Here is a 20295-nt window from a genome sequence, read left to right on the forward strand (position 1 = left end):
ACTATCGATTTGTTAAGGTGGTTTATAAATTTTCTGATTACACAGATATTTTAGGTGCTTTTATTGTGAATCACTTAGGTACACAAAAAAAGTTTACCCCAATGTTGGCCTTAAACCACAAAGACCTGGGTTGAAAGATGTCAACTGCCCAGCTTGTAGCTTACCATAAGTGTTTGATAGGCATCTTTCTCCAGACTGCAGCCAGAGCATAGGGCTGTCTTCCTGGCCTCCTGCTCTCCTGCAGCAGGCACGTCCTCAGAGGAGAGCTCCAGCTGAGGAAGACCTGTGAGCCTCCAACTAAAGAGGCATCCACAGAGCCAGTAGGAGTAAGAACACTGGGCTGCTTGAAGATGACAGAAATGGGGACAGAACAGGGCACTGGAGAAGCCACACGAACATGCTGCAAATCTGGACCCATCTCATCCCCTTTGAAGTCTCTGTTTTTAATCTGTAGGAAAAAAAAAAAAAAGTTGAGCTAGACTAGCTTCTGGTTCCTGGACCTGGGAGCCAACAGCAGATCAGCTGTTCGTTGCTAACAACTGAAGCTTTGAGAAGGGAAAAATGTTGGCTTTATAGTCATTCTTTAAACTCTACATGCCTGTTATCACTTTTCTATTTGTTATATCTCATAATTTTAAAAAAATATAATTTAAAAAACACCATATGAAATGGATAGTAGTTTAAAAGAGGGAATCAAACAAAAGAGAATTGCAAATCATGATAGGTTAACATGGATAATTCAGAAAGAAAAAAAAATCGCATCTGGACTGGAGAAAGAGAGGGGGCCAACCAGTAAAAAAGAGAGGAAAGCTGATAGGAAGTTGGAGAGCCAAGAAAATAGAAAAAGAGAGACAAGTTTCCTAGAAGGAAAAGGAGTGTTTGCCGCATTGAAGCATGAAAATCCAGGAGTTGCAAAGTTCGAGCAGGGAAGCGGTAGGACCACTAGGATGGTGTGAGAAAGAACCACTTTTCTCCTGAGCACTCAGCAGAAGCCTGATTGAGAGACAGTAGGTAAGGAGGATGTGAAGCTGTGGAGTGGAAGATACAAGCCTGTGGTTGGTAAGAAAAGGCTTGAGAGAAAGAGGACAAGAGTTGGTTGGGGAAAAGGGCTTCTCAGTGCAGTGGCCCACAGGTTGATGTGCTTAAAGTCAAAGGGTATTGTGCCTTTTTGGAAGTAGCACAGAAGGAGCTGGTAGACAGGAAAAGGGATGGACAAGTGGAAGGAGAATGAAGGGGCTGCAGCTTGGACTTCAAATGGAGTTCAACATACTGGCCTCAAATTCCAGATCTGCCACTCCCTTGTTGAGTGACCTTGGTCAAGTTGTATAACTTCCATATGGCTCAATTACCTGCCTATATGAGGATAATTCTTTAACTCCTTGTTATAGAATTTAGCAACGCTGTTTGTATGTACTAAATAAAATGGTAATTTATTATTATTATTATTACTAGAGGCAACTAGAACCCAGAACTCTGAAGGGGCCATCTGTACAGTGTTTATTTGAATACTTGTCAGTGAAGACCTTAGGAACCAAATATCCCCAACAGGGTTCTGGGCTGCAAAGTTGAATTCTTGTTACGGTTTGGGCGTTTACTAGGTTTCACTTTTCCTGCTGTGATGATATCCAAAATGGGAAACACCACTTATGTAGTATCTGGAATCACCCAGGTTGAGTGGAGAGTTAGTCTTCATCACAGGTACTGAAACATCACCATGTTCTGATTCTTCTTAATTTGTGCTGTGGTTTATTCTACAGATTGGTCAGAAGAAGCTGAAAAAATATGAAAAAGAATATCACAACATGAGAGAACAGCAGGCCCAACGAGAAGACCCCATTGAGCGATTTGAGGTTTGTTTGCTTATGAGCTAGATGACGTAAGAACTTTTCACTTTTCATGTCAGATACTTTTTAAAATTCAGTTCCACTGTTTCTGAACTCAAGTTGCAGTTTGAGTTTGCAAATGAGAAAGCAAGATCTGTTTTGCTCTAAACCAACTGCCTAGTTTGTTGCAATTCAGTGGCCTTTCATCAGAGTTAATAAGAAATAGCTGCTTGACAAGGTCACTGGAATCTGTTAAGTATTAATTTGTGGAGATAGAAAATAGGAGATTGTTTATTTGAAGACACATTAGGACCAGCTACATCTCTTTATTATTTCCATAGGACTCAGAAATTCATTTTGAGGTTTAGCTCTGAGAAATTGTGGTTTCCGTTTGATTTTGTTGTGTCTATAACTGGTTTCTCTCTGCCCTTCAGCGGGAGAATAGGCGGCTACAAGAAGCTAACATGAGGTTGGAACAGGAAAACGATGACCTGGCTCATGAGCTGGTGACTAGCAAGATTGCTCTGCGGAAGGACCTGGATAATGTAAGTGTGACAGGTCTGAAAGGAAAGATCACAGAGATACTTCTCTTCAGCGACTGGAATCCTTGCAGTTCATTGCTTAATCTCCAGTTACCTGCAGAGCTTCTGATAACAGCTTGCTTGTTGATTGTGTGTCACTCCTTCCCCAGGGTATCCTGGTTGTCCCCTAAGCCTCCTCACCATATTCCTCTCTTCCTGTACACAGCTCCTAGGCATCATGGGATTAAGAGACCTTTTGACTGATTCTGAGGCTATCCACATAACTTCCCCCAACCCCAAGACAAGAAATGATTTTGTTATCTGGTGTATTTTGTACCAATTGAATAACCATTGCTGATTGGAATACAGTTCAGTGCCTGAACAATGTGTAATCAGTAGTTTACACCCTGCCCCTGTTCTCTTCTCCTTTGCTTCTCCTAACCTGAAAAATTTGAGATGATTGTTTTTCCTGGCAGGGTGCTTTTCTGTTTTCTTATATTGCAAGCTTCCCTTGGATAAAGCACAGGTTCTCATTCATGGCTTAGTTCAGGCTTAGCAAAACTTTTTTCTAGAAAGGGATAGATTGTAAGTATTTAAGGTTTTGTGGACCATATGATCTCTGTTGCTACTAAGAATTATGACATCAGTGTAAAAGCAGCCACAAACAAGATGGAAATGAATCAACATGGCTCTTTTCTAGTAAAAGTTTATTTACAGAAATACGTGATAGGGGCCAGTGAAGTAAGTGATAGAGCACGAGGCACTGGGCTTGATCCACTGGCATGAGGCACTGGGCTTGATCCACAGCACCACACTAAAAAATTAATTAATTAATTAATTAATGGTATTTTAAAAATAGGCAATGGATTTGATTTGACCTTGGGCTGTAGTCTGTTGGCTTCTACCTTTGATTTTCTTACCAGGCTCCTAGAATTACTGTTCTGCTTGTTGGTTTCTTAGGGATAGGGATAGGTTCAGGCTGCTGAGTGTTTACTGGGGTTTCACTTTCTATATGTTGACACTGTAGAGTCCATGAACTTCAGGAAGTTCTTGACATCCACCAAAAGTATATGAAATCTTATGTATTAGAGTGTAGATGACACTAGTAATAACACTTGAAACCTGACCCTGAACAGTGTGAAACCTTTTTCAAGGTGTCTTTATCCTGATAAAGTAGTCAAAAGAACTAAGTCATATACCTGACATCAGAAATGAATAATAATAATAGATGTTCCCTTTTAGTGAGGATCTGTGCTGCCAGGCACCATTTATTTATAAATACTTCACTAAACTCTGATACCTCTTCTCCTTGCCTCAGCCTTTTAAGTTTAGTAACATTGGCTCCATTGATGGATGGGAATTTTTTGTTAAGTCATAAAACTTGATACTTGAAGCACCCAGAAAGAAGCAGACCTGAGTCTAACTCAGACCCATCTAATTGGAATGCCAGGCCTCTTCCTGTGATACCACCTGTCCCCATAATAAGTAGGAGAAAGGAGCGATGACTAATGATTCTGACACATTGACAAGTGCTAGGCCTTTCACTGAGTGCTTTATATACACCTTCTTGCTCAATCTTCAAACAGCCCAGATTGTAGAAGGGATATCCTGATGCCTGTTTTACTGATCAGGAAGCTGAGGCAAAAATGAATTAAATATCTTACACACAGTCACCCACCTAGTCAGAGGCAGAGCCCTCAGATTGAAACCTAGAGCTCCCAGTCCTCAGCAGGCCCAGCAGCCTCCTCCAGCATCTACAGGGTCAGGAGACATTCCTTTCTAAGTTAGTCATCTCTCTTGATTGTTTGGAACCATCACCAAAAATCAGCTCAGTTCTTCCTGTCACCACAGTGAGAATTGTGGGTCCACTCACCTTTCTTTTGACTTCAGGGTCTCAGGTTTTCAAAAGAACTTCATTCCTTTCAACTCTCCCCTTCCTGCATCCCAGAAAAAAAAAAAAAAAGCGATAGCAAGGCTTACACAATCTCCAGAAGCCTCTGTGTATTTCAGTTGATTTTATATCACTTTTGTTATTCATCACCTGTCACTTTTGCTGTTCTTCACACAGCAGTTGTGGAGAGATTCCACGTCAGCCCTTTAATCCCTAAGTAACTTCAGTCAAGATTTCTTCCCTGTGCAGTGGGAATGATGGCTAGAACTGACCCTGGTGCTGAAAGAATTGAGAGGGAATCTACAGAAGGTCCCAGGCAGAGGGTTGACAGGGCTGTGTCCCAGTCCTCCCTGGTGTGGTTTTTCCTCTGCCTTAAAACAGAATGACATGAGAGCAAAGGAAACCAACTCAGGAGCCCACCTGCTTACTAGTTCTGTGACCTTGAACACGTTGCTCAACTTTGTCCATTAAGTTACCTTGACCCCTTTATCAAAAATCAGTTGATGCTGTGTGCAGATTTACTTCTTAATTCTCTTTTCTGCTTCATTGATCTGTATGGCTGTCCTTATGCCAGTACCACTCTGTGGCTTTATAATAAATGTTAAAATTGGGTCCTGTGAGTCCTCCAACCTTGATGTTTTTGAAAGTCACTTGGTGTTTCTATATAGATTAGAATTAACTTGTCAGTTTCTAGAAATAAAAGCCATCTGAGATTTTTAGTGGGATTTCATTGGATCTATGAATCAGTTTTTCTGAGAATTGACATTTGAACAATGATTGAGCCATCCAATTCATGAGCATGTTGTAATTTTCACTGAATAAGGTATTTTTCAGTTTTTCATAGCAGTGCTTTTTATTTTTATTATTTTTTAAATTTTATTTATTTTATTGTTGGTTGTTCAAAACATTACATAGTTCTTGATATATCATATTTCACACTTTGATTCAAGTGGGTTATGAACTCCCATTTTTACCCTATATACAGATTGCAGAATCACATCAGTTACACTTCCATTGATTTACATATTGACATACTCATGTCTGTTGTATTCTGCTGCCTTTCCTATCCTCTACTATCCCCCCTCCCCTCCCCTCCCCTCTTCTCTCTCTACCCCCTCTACTGTAATTCATTCCTCCCCCTTGTATTATTTTTCCCTTTCCCCTCACTTCCTCTTGTATGTAATTTTGTATAACCCTGAGGGTCTCCTTCCATTTCCATGCAATTTCCCTTCTCTCTCCCTTTCCCTCCCACCTCTCATCCTTGTTTAATGTTAGTCTTCTTCTCGTGCTCTTCTTCCCTAGTCTGTTCTTAGTTACTCTCCTTATATCAAAGAAGACATTTGGCATTTGTTTTTTAGGGCTTGGCTAGCTTCACTTAGCATAATCTGCTCTAATGCCATCCATTTCCCTCCAAATTCTATGATTTTGTCATTTTATAATGCAGAATAATACTCCAATGTGTATAAGTGCCACATTTTTTTTTATCCATTCGTCTATTGAAGGGCATCTAGGTTGGTTCCACAGTCTTGCTATTGTGAATTGTGCTGCTATGAACATCGATGTAGCAGTGTCCCTGTAGCATGCTCTTTTTAGGTCTTTAGGGAATAGACCGAGAAGGGGAATAGCTGGGTCAAGTGTTGGTTCCATTCCCAGCTTTCCAAGGAATCTCCATACTGCTTTCCAAATTGGCTGCACCAATTTGCAGTCCCACCAACAATGTGCAGGTGTACCCTTTTCCCCACATCCTCGCCAGCCCTTGTTGTTTTTTGACTTCATAATGGCTGCCAATCTTACTGGGGTGAGATGGTATCTTAGGGTGGTTTTGATTTGCATTTCTCTGACTGCTAGAGATGGTGAGCATTTTTTCATTACTTGTTGATTGATTGTATGTCCTCCTCTGAGAAGTGTCTGTTCAGGTCCTTGGCCTATTTGTTGATTGGGTTATTTGTTATCTTATTGTCTAATTTTTTGAGTTCTTTATATACTCTGGATATTAGGGCTCTATCTGAAGTGTGAGGAGTAAAGATTTGTTCCCATGATGTAGGCTCCCTATTTACCTCTCTTATTTGCTTTTTAGTTGTCAGTTTTGTAAGACTTAAACCTGATTTAATAATCTGTTATCAGTGGTGGTGTTTTCTTAATTACATTTTCCAATTGTTGCTAATTTGTAGAAGTACAGCTGATTTTTTCTTTTCAGGGGGCAGGTACCAGGGGTTGAACTTAGGGCACTTGACCACTGAGTCACATCCCAGCTCTATTTTGTATTTTATTTTGGGACAGGGACTCACTGAGTTGCGTAGTGCCTTACTTTTGCTGAGGCTGGCTTTGAACTCGTGATCCTCCTTCCTCAGCCTGCTCAGCGGCTGGGATTACAGGCATGTGCTATAGCGCCCAGCCAGTACAACTGATTTTTTTTTTCTAGTTGTTGATGGACCTTTATTTTATTCACTTATTTATTTGTGGTGCTGAGAATTGAACCCAGTGCCTCACATGTGTGAGGTAAGCACTGTACCACTGAGCCACATCCCAGCCCTACAACTGATTTTTGATCTTGCTGAAATCACTTCTTAATCTAGTAGTGCTTTTTCCCCCCACCACTTAGGTTTTCCCCCAACACAATCATGTCATCACAGTTTCACTTCCTTTCCAGCTGTTCTTGCCTCACTGCCCTTACTGGGATCTTCAGAGCACTGTTGCATGGAGAAAGTAGATGTCGTTGCCTTCTTCCAGATGTTGGCAATGGGTTTTGCACAGAGCAGGCTGAGAAAGTTCTCCTCTGTTCCTCTTTGCTGAGAATTTTTGTCATGATGAATGATGAACTTTGTCAGATGCTTTTCCTGCATCTGTAGAAGTACTTGTTACTTAGTTTTTCTCCTTAATTTTATTAATATGGTGAAGTAAATTAAAGTGTAAACCACCCAAACAATCCTAGGATAAGCCCAGTTGGAGTTTCTATTTTTTTTTATTAAACATTTTAATTTTTTCAGTGTTATATGCATCAGGAGTGTTTGGAATTTTCTGTAATGTTTTTGTCTGGTTTTGCTCTCATAGAATGAACTAGGCTTGAAGTGTTCCTTCCTGTTTTCTTAAGGACTCTACAAAGGATTGTTCTTTGATTAAATCTTTAGTTCCCTATTGAGGTCATGTGGGCCTGGAATTGGCTTTATAGAAACCTGTTTAACTGTGAATTTAATTTCTTTTTGGATAATAAAGCTACCCTGATTTTCTGGTTCTTCAGTGCTCATTTTTATGGTTTGTCTTTCAAGTAATTTATCCATTTCATCTTAGTTGTCAAGTACAGTGATATAAACTTTTTATTTCCTTCTTTGAGTATTTATAGAGTCTGAAGTGATGTCCCTCTTTTATTCCTGATATTGAGTAACTTATGGTTTTTTTCCTGAATGTAACTAGAAATTTTATCAGTTGGATCGATCTTTTCAAAAGTCAGCTTTTAGTTTCATTGATTTTTCTCTAGTGTTTGTCATTGATTTCTGCTTTTTATTTTTTCCTTCTATTTTTGTTAGGTTAATTTACATTTTTTCTAGCTTCTCAAAGAGGAAGGTTGAAAATTCCATTTCTTCTTCACAAAAGAACCTTTCTTTTCTGAAGTAAGCACTCAAAAGTTAGTTATCTCCATGTAAGCACAATTTCCCTCCATATTCACTGCATTGTGTGTTGTATTTTTATTTTCATTTAGTTCTTGTGATTTTTGTCTTTGACCTAGACAAGTGAAATAATGTGTGTTTATTTTCTAATTTAGTTCTCTGGTTGTCGGAGGACATGCTCCATTTGAACGCAGTCCCATGGCTCACCACTCTGCATGTGGAGAGTGGATCCTGTTGCTGTGGGTCAGCTGCTCTGTGTCAGTCAGGCAAGATGGTTGAAGACTACATTTAAGCCTTCTGTAGATTCAATGATTTTTCTCCCCACGTGTCTTGTTACTGACTGAGAGAGCAGTGTGGAAAGTCCCCTTTCTCTATTTATGCATTTATCTATTTCTCCTTTCAATTATGTGGAGTTTCACTTCACATCATTTGAACTTCAACATAAATTTTAGATTGCTATGCCTTCTCCATGTAGTGACTCTTATATCATTAGGACCCTCTTTGTCTCTGGTAATACTCACCGTTCTGAAACCTACTGTATCTGGCAGGTATACAACCGCTCTAACTTCTGTATAACTTTTGCACTATGTATCTTTTTCCATCCTTATATTTTTAACATCTTTGTCTTTATATTTGAAATGAGTTTTTGTGTATAGGAATTTGTTTTCTGTTTGTCCTACTTGCTTTTTTTCCTCTCTTTTTGCTTTAATTATGTGTTTACAAAATTTTGGATTTTCTACAGTTTTCTGTACTGTTGCATGATTTTCTCTTCTCCAGAGCTCTGCTTCACAACTCCAAGCCACCTCAGCCATCCCCCCCACAGTGTGCTGACCTTCTGAGGCCCTTACACTCTGCTTAGAACCCAGGCAGAAGCCAGAGTGGGAGTAGTACACACATTTCAGTTTTTTCTCCTAAGAACCACAGTTCTGCATTTATTGTTTTCAGCATCTGAAAATAGTTGCTTCATATATTTTGCCCAGTTTCCTGTTGACGATGGGAGGATAAATCTGATCCCTATTAATCCTAGACTAGAAGTCTGGATCTGTGTTTATGACCCAGATGTTCTCATTTGCTCATGAGTGTGGTGCTATCAGAAGATGCTGGTTAGATCAGTAACTTCTGTGCACCTTCCAAATGGCACAGTGCTGAGAGGCAGCTCTGGGAGTGCTGGGACAGATGCTGGGCCCAGAGTCTGGTGAATTGGAGGCAGGAGCTGTGCCAGGTGGACCCTGAGAACCTAGCGGAACCTCCTCACCTTTCTTCTTCAGGGTGGGCACTCCTGAGTTAGAAGACCCAGTTCACCTGGTGCTTCTGTCCCTCCGAGAGTCCCAGTAGTGATCATCATCTCTGGCAGTGGTGACACAGGAGAAAACCTCAGTGCACAACCCAGGTGCTCCACCGTGGTGCATAAGATGTTAACTGAGTCTAAAGCAGAAATTATAGGTTCCTTTGATTAAAATGGAATAAAAATCTTTAATTAGTCTTCATTCTACTTACTAGTTGTTTCCCCTGCTGCTTGAGTCTCCTCATTTCCCCCTTTGATTGTGCATTGGGCTTGAGCTAGAGGAGATGGCAAGCTATCCCCAGAAAGGGCAGCTCTTAACTCTGGTATCCCATTTAATTATGTTCCTGTCAAGTTTGCCAGACATAGTGGACTTTTGAATTGCATGTCATACTAATTCTCAGTTCCTCATCTAAGGTCCCAGTTTTCTGGAAATCTGTTCATGTTGGAGGAAGCCTGGGGAGCAAAGACCCTCTCATCTAGATCTTTTCCTTGTTCCAGCATGGTTTAGGGGGTCATTCTTCAGTTTTCCTGGGAGGGACCAGTGTCAGGAGCTCAGACATCAGACACAAGGATATGACTTTTCAATGGATGCCCACCAGATGTTTGCATGTATTAGAAAAAAGGACTGGGGTAAAATGTGGTCATTGAAAGTAAGAAAAAAGAAAGTGCCAGGAAAGAGGCAACCTCCTGTATGGGGCGACCTTAACAGCAAAATGCAGAACTTATTGGATGAAGCACAGGAAATACAGACAGTTTGGAAGAAGAAAACCAGAGTGTATTATTATTGTTCAAAACAATGACAGCTAGGCATCGTGGCACATACCTATAATCCCAGCAATTTGGGGAGGCTGAGGCAGGAAGATTGCAGGTCTGAGGCCAGCCTGGGCAACTTAGTGAGACCCTAAGAAACTTAGACCCTGTCTCAAAATTTTTCAAATAAGAAGGGCTGGAGATTGGCTTAATGGTAAAGCATCCCTGGGTTTAAACCCATGTACCACAAAAAAATTTTAAAATGATGCCAGTGTGGCTCAGGGGGCTGAGGCAGGAAGATTACAAGTTCAAAGCCAGCCTCGGCAACTTAGCAAGACCCTGCCTCAAAATTAAAAATAAAAAGTGCTGAGAATGGTGGGATGTGGCTCAATGGTTAAGTGACCCTGGATTCAATTCCCAGTACCAGAAAAAGAAAAAGATGACAGGGATCTTTTATTATTGAGAGTTCACTTATTCTAGGCACTATGCTGAATACTTTTAATGCTTTGTCTCTCAGAGAACCCGAAGTTTAGAGTTCTCCGTGGCGTGTCTGGCACTTCGTCAGTGAACAATGGCAGTTGAGCCAGCCTGTTTGCTACCCAAAGCTGCACTCCTGGCCCATATGCACTCCCCGTGGGAGGCTGGCCCACCATTGTACATGAGCTGAGGCTCACTATGAGAGTGGGCATGTGGTTTCCCCTATGTGGATCGGTTTCCCTGTCTTAAAATCGGATTGTGCTCAGTAATTTAAGCCCTCTTCAGTGCTTAGTTCTCTACTGTGACAGCACATCTTAAATATCACAGGCGGAAGAAAAGGCTGATGCACTGAATAAGGAGCTACTGATGACTAAACAGAAGTTGATTGATGCAGAAGAAGAGAAGAGACGGTTGGAAGAGGAGTCTGCTCAGGTGAGGGAAGCTTTGCCTGCCATGCTGCTTAGTGCCTGCCCTGCTGGAGTGGTGGGAGTTCAGGAGAACCTGGAGATAGCTGACTTTAGGTTCTCTCCAATGGGCTTCTATATTTAGTCTGTGAAGTGTAATGGTTCTTACAGTTGAGGAGGTGACAGTGGGCCAAAGCCTGTCCTTTGTTGGGTTCAGAAAAATTCCTGTGCATCAGCACAGGAGTGTCACAGAAGAGGAAATGTCTGGCTTTTCTGTACCTTGTCCTCTGAGGTCTCCCTCAGGGTACCATTTACTAGGACACACAGCCGTAGTCACTGGATGAGCTGTGGGTGCCATGTACCTTGGAGCTAGCCCCTGCCCTCTCTCCCCACAATTCTCAGGGGTGGTATACCCTGCCCATGGCAGGTGGGACTGACTGGGCTGAATGTGACAAAGGCTCTCTGAGTTAACAGCAAGGCGCTAGGAGAGCTGCAGCCATTGCATTAGCTTGTTTCTGTGTTTGGTTTGTGCTCCTCCTAAGCTAAGGTGACACTCAGCTTGGGGAGTAGCACCAGCAGGAAGGACTTCAGCAAAAGCCCCAGTTGCAAGTGGGGTTGGCATTTTGGGAAGTTTGTCCCTCTCCCAACAACAAGAACAATTGATTAAGGACAGAGAAAGAAGGTGTGGGAATTCAAGCCCTTCCTGAGTTGATCGAGGTACTTTTTGGAAGGCCCAGCACTAAGCAGTTAGTTATTTCTCTTAAAACATCCATTTTTGTTTTCTTATGTGTTCAGTTAAAGGAAATGTGCCGTCGGGAACTTGACAAGGCAGAATCTGAGATTAAAAAAAACAGTTCTATCATTGGTGACTACAAGCAGGTGGGTCCCTATACCTTGGCCGTGTACCCTCCCCTTGCTCTCCCCTTAATGTCAATTGTAAAATAAGAAAAATAATCCCTGTCTCAAAGTGCTGTTAGGAGGATTCAGAGTAATAGACTCATAGAATACCTGGCATGGTGCCCATCATATAGTAGGTACTTAATAAATTAAAACCACTGTATGTTTCAGGGCATTTCAGAGTAATATTATGGACTTAGTTTTACTTGCGATTAGAAACCAGTTCTCTCTGGTTGAGTTTTGAACTATCACTGCATTAAGCTTGCTCCTTCCTATGCCAGGATTTCATGTCTGCAAATGTTCCAAAACCACTGATTGTTGAGTACATCTGCAGATTCCTGCAAGCCCTGGTGATGCAAAGGCAGCACAGCTGGAGAAGCTTCTGCTAGTCTTTCAACTTCACACCCCTCCTGATCACACCCCTCCTGATACAGCCTGTTCAGTGCTGTGTTAGTTCCATTTGGCATATTCCAACTGCCCACTGTACAATGTACACCAAGGCCAAACTATACATGACTGCACTGCTCCAAAGATTACTATTTTCTCTTTGTTTCTTCAGATCTGTTCTCAGTTGAGTGAAAGACTGGAGAAGCAGCAGACCGCTAATAAAGTGGAAATTGAGAAAATTCGGGTAAGACTTCCTTTACCAAAGAAACTGTACACGACCTAGTTCATTTTATAGCTTTATTCAGCACAGCAGGTTTTATGAGGTGCATTGAACTACTAAGTGTGAGAAGCTGAGGAGTAGACTCAGTCCCTGTCACAGCCTGGCTCGGTGTTTATCAACTCATATTTTGCCTGTTTCTCTGGAAGGGAGGATAGATGGAACCCAGGGAGTCTGGCTCTATGTCTCAAACTACAAGTGCCCCAGGATTTTCAAATGTCATGGGGAGGACAGTGGGCAGGGTGCAGAGGTCAGGATCATGTGCTAACCCTCCTCCTCCACCAGTTTCTGTGGAAATCCTCCCTTCCTTTCTGCTGTAGCAGATGTAAATTATCAGGAAGACTTTAATTTTTTAATATTTTATTGCCAAGATAGGGAGATTTCATCACTTGATACTTTCTTTAAGCTGTATCTGTGTTAGAGTTCTTGTCAGATTTAACAAGGTGAGTGATAAAGATGCTGTACTAACATGTACAACTCAATGGACAGTAAAGTTTCATGCCCGTAGCCATGTTTGCAAAAATCACCATGACATCCAGAGCAAGGTGGCATCAGCCTGCATTGTTAAGTATTGTTTAACCAAAAGCATCTATTTTAAAATACCATTTATATTCTGATTCTAAAACTTTAATAATGCGCTTTCAGAAAATTAGGGAAATGAGAGCAAATATGTTGAAAAACCCTTATAATGCTATTACCCACCAATGAGAGTCTTTTTGTATATATACTGGAGATTGAACCTAGGAACTTGCACAGTGCTAATAAATATGTACCCCACCCCTGTGCTATACTCCCACCCCCTAATGTAGTCATTACCAGCACTTTGGTGTATATTTTTTTCAGTCTTTGTTTCCTATAACATGTAAAATTTCATAACTTCTAATGTATATTTATTTCACATTATCATTGCTAAAATTGAGCTTTTTTATGATGGCTAGCTTTTTGTGGCTTACTTGACAAAATATTTTCTTAAGAGGAACATAAAATAATGTTTATTAGTCAGTGGCACCTTGTTTTGATGACATGGGATATTATTGGTGACCATATTTTATATATATTTCTGTGACCTATTTCTTTGAACTAGCATTTAGCCATTTTCCCATATTAGGAAGTCTTTCTCAAACCTTTTAGCAACCGTGTTCTTCCATGAACAAACATAGCACAGTATATTTCATTCTCCCAGTTCTTGGATCGTTGGAGCCCTCCCCCCTTTCCCTATCCCTAGTTCTGCAGTGAAATCTTGTAGGTAAATCTTGTTTAGTCATTGCTTCCTTTTCTTAGCTGGGTCCCCAGAAATGTGACTGCTGGGTCAAGACAAGAATATTTGTTTTCTTTCAGTGTACACTACCGGGCTAGCTTTCCCAGTGGGTTGTCTGCCAGTTTCCAAAGAAAGCCAGGTGTCAGAAGCTAGGAGCTCAACAGAGATGCCCTTTCATGGATCTCCTGCCCCCAGGGGAGGTGCTTACAGCGTCCCCAAGGGCTGGTTTCTCTTCTTTGCCTCTTTATCTCTGACTTCACTTACAGCAAAAGGTGGATGACTGTGAGCGCTGCCGGGAATTTTTCAACAAAGAAGGACATGTGAAGGGCATCAGCTCAACCAAGGAGATGTTAGATGAGGACACAGATGAAGAGAAGGAGACCCTCAAGAACCAGCTGAGAGAGATGGAACTGGAACTGGCACAAACCAAGCTCCAGTTGGTGGAAGCTGAGTGCAAGATCCAGGTAATGTCATTGGCACTCAGATGCACGCTGTGGGCCAGATTCCCTGAAGGGGATGAAAAGCCCCAGAAATGACATTTATAGCATAGGTTCTTTTTCATCATTTTTAAACTTTTCATCATAATCCTCCTGGAAGAATGCCAGTGGTCAGTATCTATCTCGGTGCAGTTCAGGTCCGGAGCTGCAGCAGTTGCGCTCCCACTGTATATTGTCCCCAGACACCTGCTCTTTGCCAGGCCTGTTCTCCTGTTCTAGGTCTGGGGTTGCAGAGCTAAGCCTTGGCTCATGGAACTGCCCAGGACAATCAGGAAAGGCATCCCCAAGGCAGCAGTCAGTGTGTGGGCTGTGGTCAGAGAATGGCCAGGGCATGCAGCTGCAGCAAATGAAGCACGAGCACCAAGGCAGGAGGTCAGGAGTGGCTTGTTCCACAGCCAGAGGAAGGAGAGGACTGCCCAGTGAGGAGACAGTCTTATGGGAGACCTTCCATGTAGGAGGAGGGGATGGAGGTGGGCGCTAAGACTGGGAGAGAAGATGTGGGCCCAGGGTATGAAGCATTTCAATTGCACTTTAAAAGTTTTAGTTGGAAATTAATGGTATAATCAAGAGCTAGAGAATGAGCTGTCTGCTTCGTGGATAGAAGGGGGAGACATTCAATTAACAGACCATTGGTTTTAATAAATACACCAGAAAAGAAATGAAGGTTTAGCCAGGCACAGTGGCACATTGCTGAAATCCCAGCATCTCAGGAGGCTGAGGTAGAAGGATTACAAGTTTGAGGCCAGCCTCAGCAAGTTAGCAAGAATCCATCACAGATAAATAAAAAAATTGAGAATGTAACTCAGTGGTAAAGTACCCCGGGTAACAAATCCCAAGAGACAGAGGTCTAACTAGGAAAGCTCCCCAATCTCTAGCTATTACAAACCTTCCTCTGCCAGCTTGAAGCAGGGGAAGTTTTCAGATGTAACTTTTACCTGGCTCACTTCTGGGGAGGCAATGTCATTGACACCAAAGCCGAGATCCTCATATTTATCTTTCCTCCTACAGGACTTGGAGCACCACTTAGGCCTTGCTCTCAATGAGGTACAGGCAGCTAAGAAGACCTGGTTTAACCGAACCCTGAGTTCCATAAAGACGGCAACCGGCGTTCAAGGGAAAGAGACTTGCTGAGAGCCCGGGCTGCCTCCAAACACCTTCAGAAAACATGCCACCTTTTGTTGCCTTCTTTGGCCAGATGTGTGATTCTGTGACATGTCCCAGGACCAGAATGTACCTAATTCAAATCTGTTCACGTACGTTGGTAGGTCATTGGACCAGGGCTCCTGAGCAGGCAGCTCTGGGTAAGGCTCTCCTAACTGCTGATACCAGCAGGCCTGCCAACTTAGCTGATGCTCCGGACACACCAGAACTCACTCCTCAGTGTGACCTCCCAGGCCCCCTCCGTGTAGGTCAACACCTCACCCAGCCTAAAGGCTGAATTTACATTATCAGCATTTGGGGATCCTTCAGTGTGTTGATTTTTTTTAAACCAATTTTTTTAAATATGCATTATATACATGGGGGCGGGGGAGCAGGGATCAAAAATTAAAATAATTCTTATCCGTCTGTGCCAGCAGGTGGTCCCCAGGTAGACATGAGAAGCACTTTGTTTTTAACAGGAGGGTTTCCTAGTTATAGCCGAAGCCACCTAGTTTTACTAAACTATATGAGAGACAGGTTTTTGGTTTAGTATTATTCACATGTTTCTGATAAATTCTATGCAATTCTCGTAGTTCCTGTTTTTAGCATTAGCTGCCAAAATGATTTCACAAGGCTGGGTGGATGATGTGACTTGCAAAGCTGGATTAATCATAATGTGGACAAATCTTATTTTGCTTAATGTGTCATGTGTACATGTATATATATATAAATATCTTCCCCAATGTACCCAGCTGACAGTGTTTAAATCCCAGACTAGGACTGCTGATCTGCTCAACTTACTGACATGGTTACTTGGCACTTACTTTTACTTGAGTTTTGTTGGGCCCTGCTTTCCTCCCTGCCACCGTGGGAACTGTGAAAAGGGCCCTCACTTCCAAGATTCCTAGTGTGTTTGCACAACAGGCTGTACAAGTGAGGACTGCACTGTATTTATGTAAATGTGAGCGTGCACAGGCCTTGAGGTCTCCACCCTCCTGGCCTAGTCCCTCCTGACTCGGCTTCTGAGCCCTCCGGGAATGTGTGGCTGGGCACAGACTTCATTGTCCAGATGGGCTGCAGGTTCTCATTTCAAAGCTATGATGGAGGTTTTAGCACCTTTTTTATTAAAAAGCAAAAGACAAAAAACTTTTAATTTATATAGTGAAATGCTGACAGGCTGTGTGCAAAATGATTGTCCTCTTCTTGGCATTCAGTGCAGAGGTGGCTGGTGACAGGAGGCACTGGTTGTATATAGAGACACTGGGCTGCTGTTCTGTATCTCTCTTCCTGTTGGCTGTACTAACGCTTGCTGAGGTCTTCTGAGAAGGGAGATAACAAGTGGCAACACCCCACCACCACCACCAACACCAACGACCATCCCCTCTGCTGCTTTCTGTGTCTTTCTTATTCAGTTATCAAAACAGCTGTAAGCCCATCTAATCCTAGGTGTGTGGACATTGTGCTAGGGTAGGTAGTTTGTGTGTCAACTTTACGAACTGAAATATAAACCAGTAAAATTGTATTACTATTTCTTTTGTTGGTTTTATTTTAACAGCATATTCATTAAATATTTTGGTACAAACAGCATTTCTTTGTAAAATCCAGTTTTCTCTTTACATGTTCCTCTTCCCTTCCTCATCCCACACAGCACAGGAGTCAGTCAAGAGAGGACAAGACTGTACTGTCTTGTGTAAGCATCAGGCAGCACCTTCTGCCCACCAACAGGCATGTACCTGAGGTATGCCAGGCTGCACGGGGGAGAAGACACAGCAGAGGGGGGAGTCCCTACAGTTGCTGTGGAGTGCAGTACTTCGGTGACTGAAACAGATGGAAACCTAGGAGTCCTTGAGGTCCAGGGAGGGTCTTACAGGAGAGAGGAAAGGAAGGGTGGAGTTAGGCCTGAAAACACAAAAGCATCTCTGTGTGGTGAGGGGAGAGGGAATGACAGGGCAACAGCCAGAGAGCAGTAAGTAGTTAAAGTAACCAGGGCCCAGGGCCCAGGTGTGCTCTGCCAGGTCTTAGGGATACTGGTAGCATGGCTTTCTCCTCACTGTGGTCCTTCAGCATACCTGCTTCAGTCTCTCTCCCCGTTTGACCTGCTCTCCAATGTCTGCTCCCCTAACACATAGCCTTTGAATGGAAACAGATCCAAATCCAGAGACCACGGCTTTATGCCTTCAGAAAGAAAGGGAGCCCATGCAGGTGTTCTTATAGAGGCCAGGCCAGTTTCACAGCTGGGGTCCTTTGAATGCTCACAGGCTAGAGGGAATATTTCTGGGGTCTATTGCTGGCCAGCCTGCTTCATGCTTTTCCAGTCCCAAAGGTCCCATGTTGAGCAGTATAGTAGAAATCCTGATCCCTGCAGCTCTCCCCTGGCCCCATAAAAGGATTGCATAACTCAGATGAGTGTCCCCCTTTCAGGACGGGGCCCTGGTTAAGACTAGAGAGAGATTAATAATTGCAATGCCAAATGGTAAGTACTTCCAGAGGTACAGAACCCTGTGAGGCCACTAAAAGTATATTTTCAGGGCAGACAAGATGATCGTACCACAGCATTTTGCACAGTATTTTGACTAGGTGATTTGCTGGATAAAGGAGCAAAATGATGGAATTTGGAACAACTGTCTTAGAAGAGACAGTGATGAAATGGAACTGGGTAATTTGAGGCCACACCAGAAGTTGGAAGGGAACCCTGGAGAGTTTTACACCAACTCTCTTAGGGATGTTCCTCGTCAATGCTTTAGGGAGAAAATTGGGAAAAGTTAGTTTGGGCAGGGATGACAGAGAATGGAGTCAGGGAAACTTGGTGAGTGGAAAAAACACACCAGGAAGATAAATGTAGCTTTTAAGTGCGTGGATTTGGAGATCCCTTGGGACATGCAGGTTGGAGATGTCTGGAATCTGTGGCCCAGGGTTTCTGAACTCCAGCACAGACGTTTGGCTGACAGTGGTAAAGGTCAGCTTGTGCAGCAGTGCTGAGCAGCATCACAGGCCCCTGCCCAGCATCACAGGATGCCACAGCCCGGAAACAACCCCCAGGTGTTACCAGATGTTGTGGGCTGGGAGCAGTCACTCCATATAGTCATTCCTTTAATTTGTAACCTCTAGGCAGGAGAACAGAAGAGACTGCAGATAAGACACAGGTTAAGCATGGGCTACACAGGCCCAGGAGTGGGCACTGTTTTGGACTGAGGGCAGCTCATTACAGGACCATTAGATCTGGGGAGGTTGCCAGCGGCTACCACAGTGGAAGCGAGGAATGGGGAGGGAGGAGGCAGAGCCAGGCACACACACAGATATTATGGAGCCTGGCTATGAACAAAGTGGCCAAGGGCAGCAAGTGGCCAGAGACCTGTGGCAGGAGGAAGGGCAATTCTGGGAATTCCTGCTCTGCTTTTGACACTGGACACAGTTCAGGCTGCTCTGAGAGGTGGTGAGAATATGACACAGGCCAAGCTGCATCCGGCAGCCCCTGTTGCAAGCTGAGCTGATGCAGGGCACCGTCAGTAACTCCAGGGGAAGAAGGCAGGTGCCCCCTTCAGCAGCACATATACTAAAATTGCAATGATATAGAGAATGTCAGCAGGGCCCCTGCACAAGGATGACACACACCCAAATTTGTGAAGTAGTCCATATATATATATATATATATGTCAAAATTTCAAACCCTAGTGGCAGTGGGTGAGCAGTGGGAGAAGGAAAGGAGAATCCATGAGGGCTCAAGGTAGGTCTACAGCATTCCTTGTTCTCAATTGATTCAACAGTTGCAAAAGCAAGAGCCTCTGCCAAAGGGGTATGGTAGGTAATTTGGGCCCCTAGTGGCTTAGGAGACAAGAGATTTGTGTGTGATGCTGACGTTGGGACTACTCTTGGACTCATGGGGTTAGGGGCAGGTGGTAGGAGATGGAGCAGACAAACATGAAGCTTGGAGCCACGCAGAGTAATGACTAAGGTGCTTGCTTGCTTAAAGATGAGGAAGCTGGGGCTCATAGGGCCCAGGCCACACAGGCTGAGGTATTAACTCCAGCAGGACAGCTGGTTCAAGATGACCACATGGACAGCTCTGCACCACACATTCATGACCTTGGATACATCTCTTCCCTTCTGTGCAGCAGGCTCCACCTTTCTCAGGTTGCTAAGCTGCTGTGGCGCTCTTGACTCATGTACTCCCTCACCATAGTCGCTGTGACAATTATTAGGATATCACTGCCAAATTTCAAAGTGAAGGTCTGCTTGTAGCCACACAATCTGGGGATCCTGTTTTCCCTGCCATGAAGGACTGCGACCTTCTCTTCAGGGGTTCAAGACCAAGAAAAACAAGCCTGCCCCCTCCTATTCTCCAGGCCCCCCTCAACAGCCTGTTTCTACAGACAAGAAAGCCTGGCTTCCCCTTAGGCCCAGAAAGGCAAACCCTGTATGGAAGGAGCAGAGGTGGGCTGGCCTGGTCAGCTCTTCTGGTCAATGCTAGCTAGCATGGCTGGAAAGCCAAACTCATGGTGTGCAGGGGAAAAGTGGGGCAAGCACCCAGTGCCACTGTCCACTCAGCTCCCCACTTACCTGCAGGCAGAGGCAGGAGTTTCACCCTGGTCTTGGGCTCTGCTTCCTAGGGCTGCTCATTTACAGGAACCTTGCAGGGGCACCGCAGAGCAGGCACTGGCAGGAGCAGAAGCAAGAGCTCCAGGTTTGGAGTCCCATTGCTGCTGCCTTCTAGAAGCTTGATGCTCTTAGGCAAGTCCCTTTATCTCTGAGCCTTGGGTTCCTGATCTCATCTGAGGCTTGCCAACCCCTGGGATGGTCCTGAGGACATAACTGTGAGGGGTGTGAAAAGCTCCAGGCGCACTCTTGACCTCCCGCTCACTGAGCCAGGCTGCCAGCTTGAAGTTTTTCACTTACGAGCAGAATTTTAAGGACCACAGACAAGAACATGAAATAAGCTCTGGTCCCACTGGCTTTGTCAGGAGCCCTTCATCCTGTATGTGAGGGAAGATCTTGTGAGACGTACTGAGCTGGTCTTGCAGGCCAGGTGAGAGGGGCCAGCACTTGAATCTTTTGAGCCAGAGTCTCTGTTCCGCCAGGGTGGGTC

At 43.6% G+C, this 20295-nt stretch overlaps 2 protein-coding genes and 1 non-coding gene across 18 annotated transcripts in view; 2 read left to right on the forward strand and 1 right to left on the reverse strand.

The window, feature by feature from the left end:
- Rabgap1 (RAB GTPase activating protein 1) overlaps window positions 1–16799 on the forward strand; it is a 160949-nt gene extending 144150 nt beyond the window's left edge. For all 12 annotated transcript variants that reach the window (XM_078048149.1, XM_005320940.5, XM_078048145.1 and 9 more), the window contains 7 exons: window positions 1758–1850; window positions 2258–2368; window positions 10680–10784; window positions 11552–11635; window positions 12213–12284; window positions 13842–14039; window positions 15081–16799. In XM_078048149.1, coding sequence (XP_077904275.1) covers window positions 1758–1850; window positions 2258–2368; window positions 10680–10784; window positions 11552–11635; window positions 12213–12284; window positions 13842–14039; window positions 15081–15203 — 786 coding nt within the window. In that variant the 3' untranslated portion in view covers window positions 15204–16799. The remainder of the gene's footprint in view (window positions 1–1757; window positions 1851–2257; window positions 2369–10679; window positions 10785–11551; window positions 11636–12212; window positions 12285–13841; window positions 14040–15080) is intronic.
- The window catches only part of Strbp (spermatid perinuclear RNA binding protein), a 179948-nt gene that overhangs the window by 15157 nt on the left and 144496 nt on the right, over window positions 1–20295 (reverse strand). For 2 of the 5 annotated variants that reach the window (XM_078048154.1, XM_078048155.1), the window contains exon 17: window positions 165–448. In XM_078048154.1, the coding sequence (XP_077904280.1) occupies window positions 165–448 (284 nt within the window). The other 3 variants (XR_013438291.1, XR_013438292.1, XM_078048159.1) reach the window with 3 other exon arrangements.
- On the forward strand, window positions 18742–18852 carry LOC120890096 (U6 spliceosomal RNA). Its single transcript, XR_005734351.1, has one exon. It is a non-coding gene; the product is annotated as a U6 spliceosomal RNA (small nuclear RNA).

Source organism: Ictidomys tridecemlineatus, chromosome 4 (genome assembly GCF_052094955.1).
Source record: "Ictidomys tridecemlineatus isolate mIctTri1 chromosome 4, mIctTri1.hap1, whole genome shotgun sequence".
Taxonomy (NCBI): Eukaryota; Metazoa; Chordata; class Mammalia; order Rodentia; family Sciuridae; genus Ictidomys; species Ictidomys tridecemlineatus.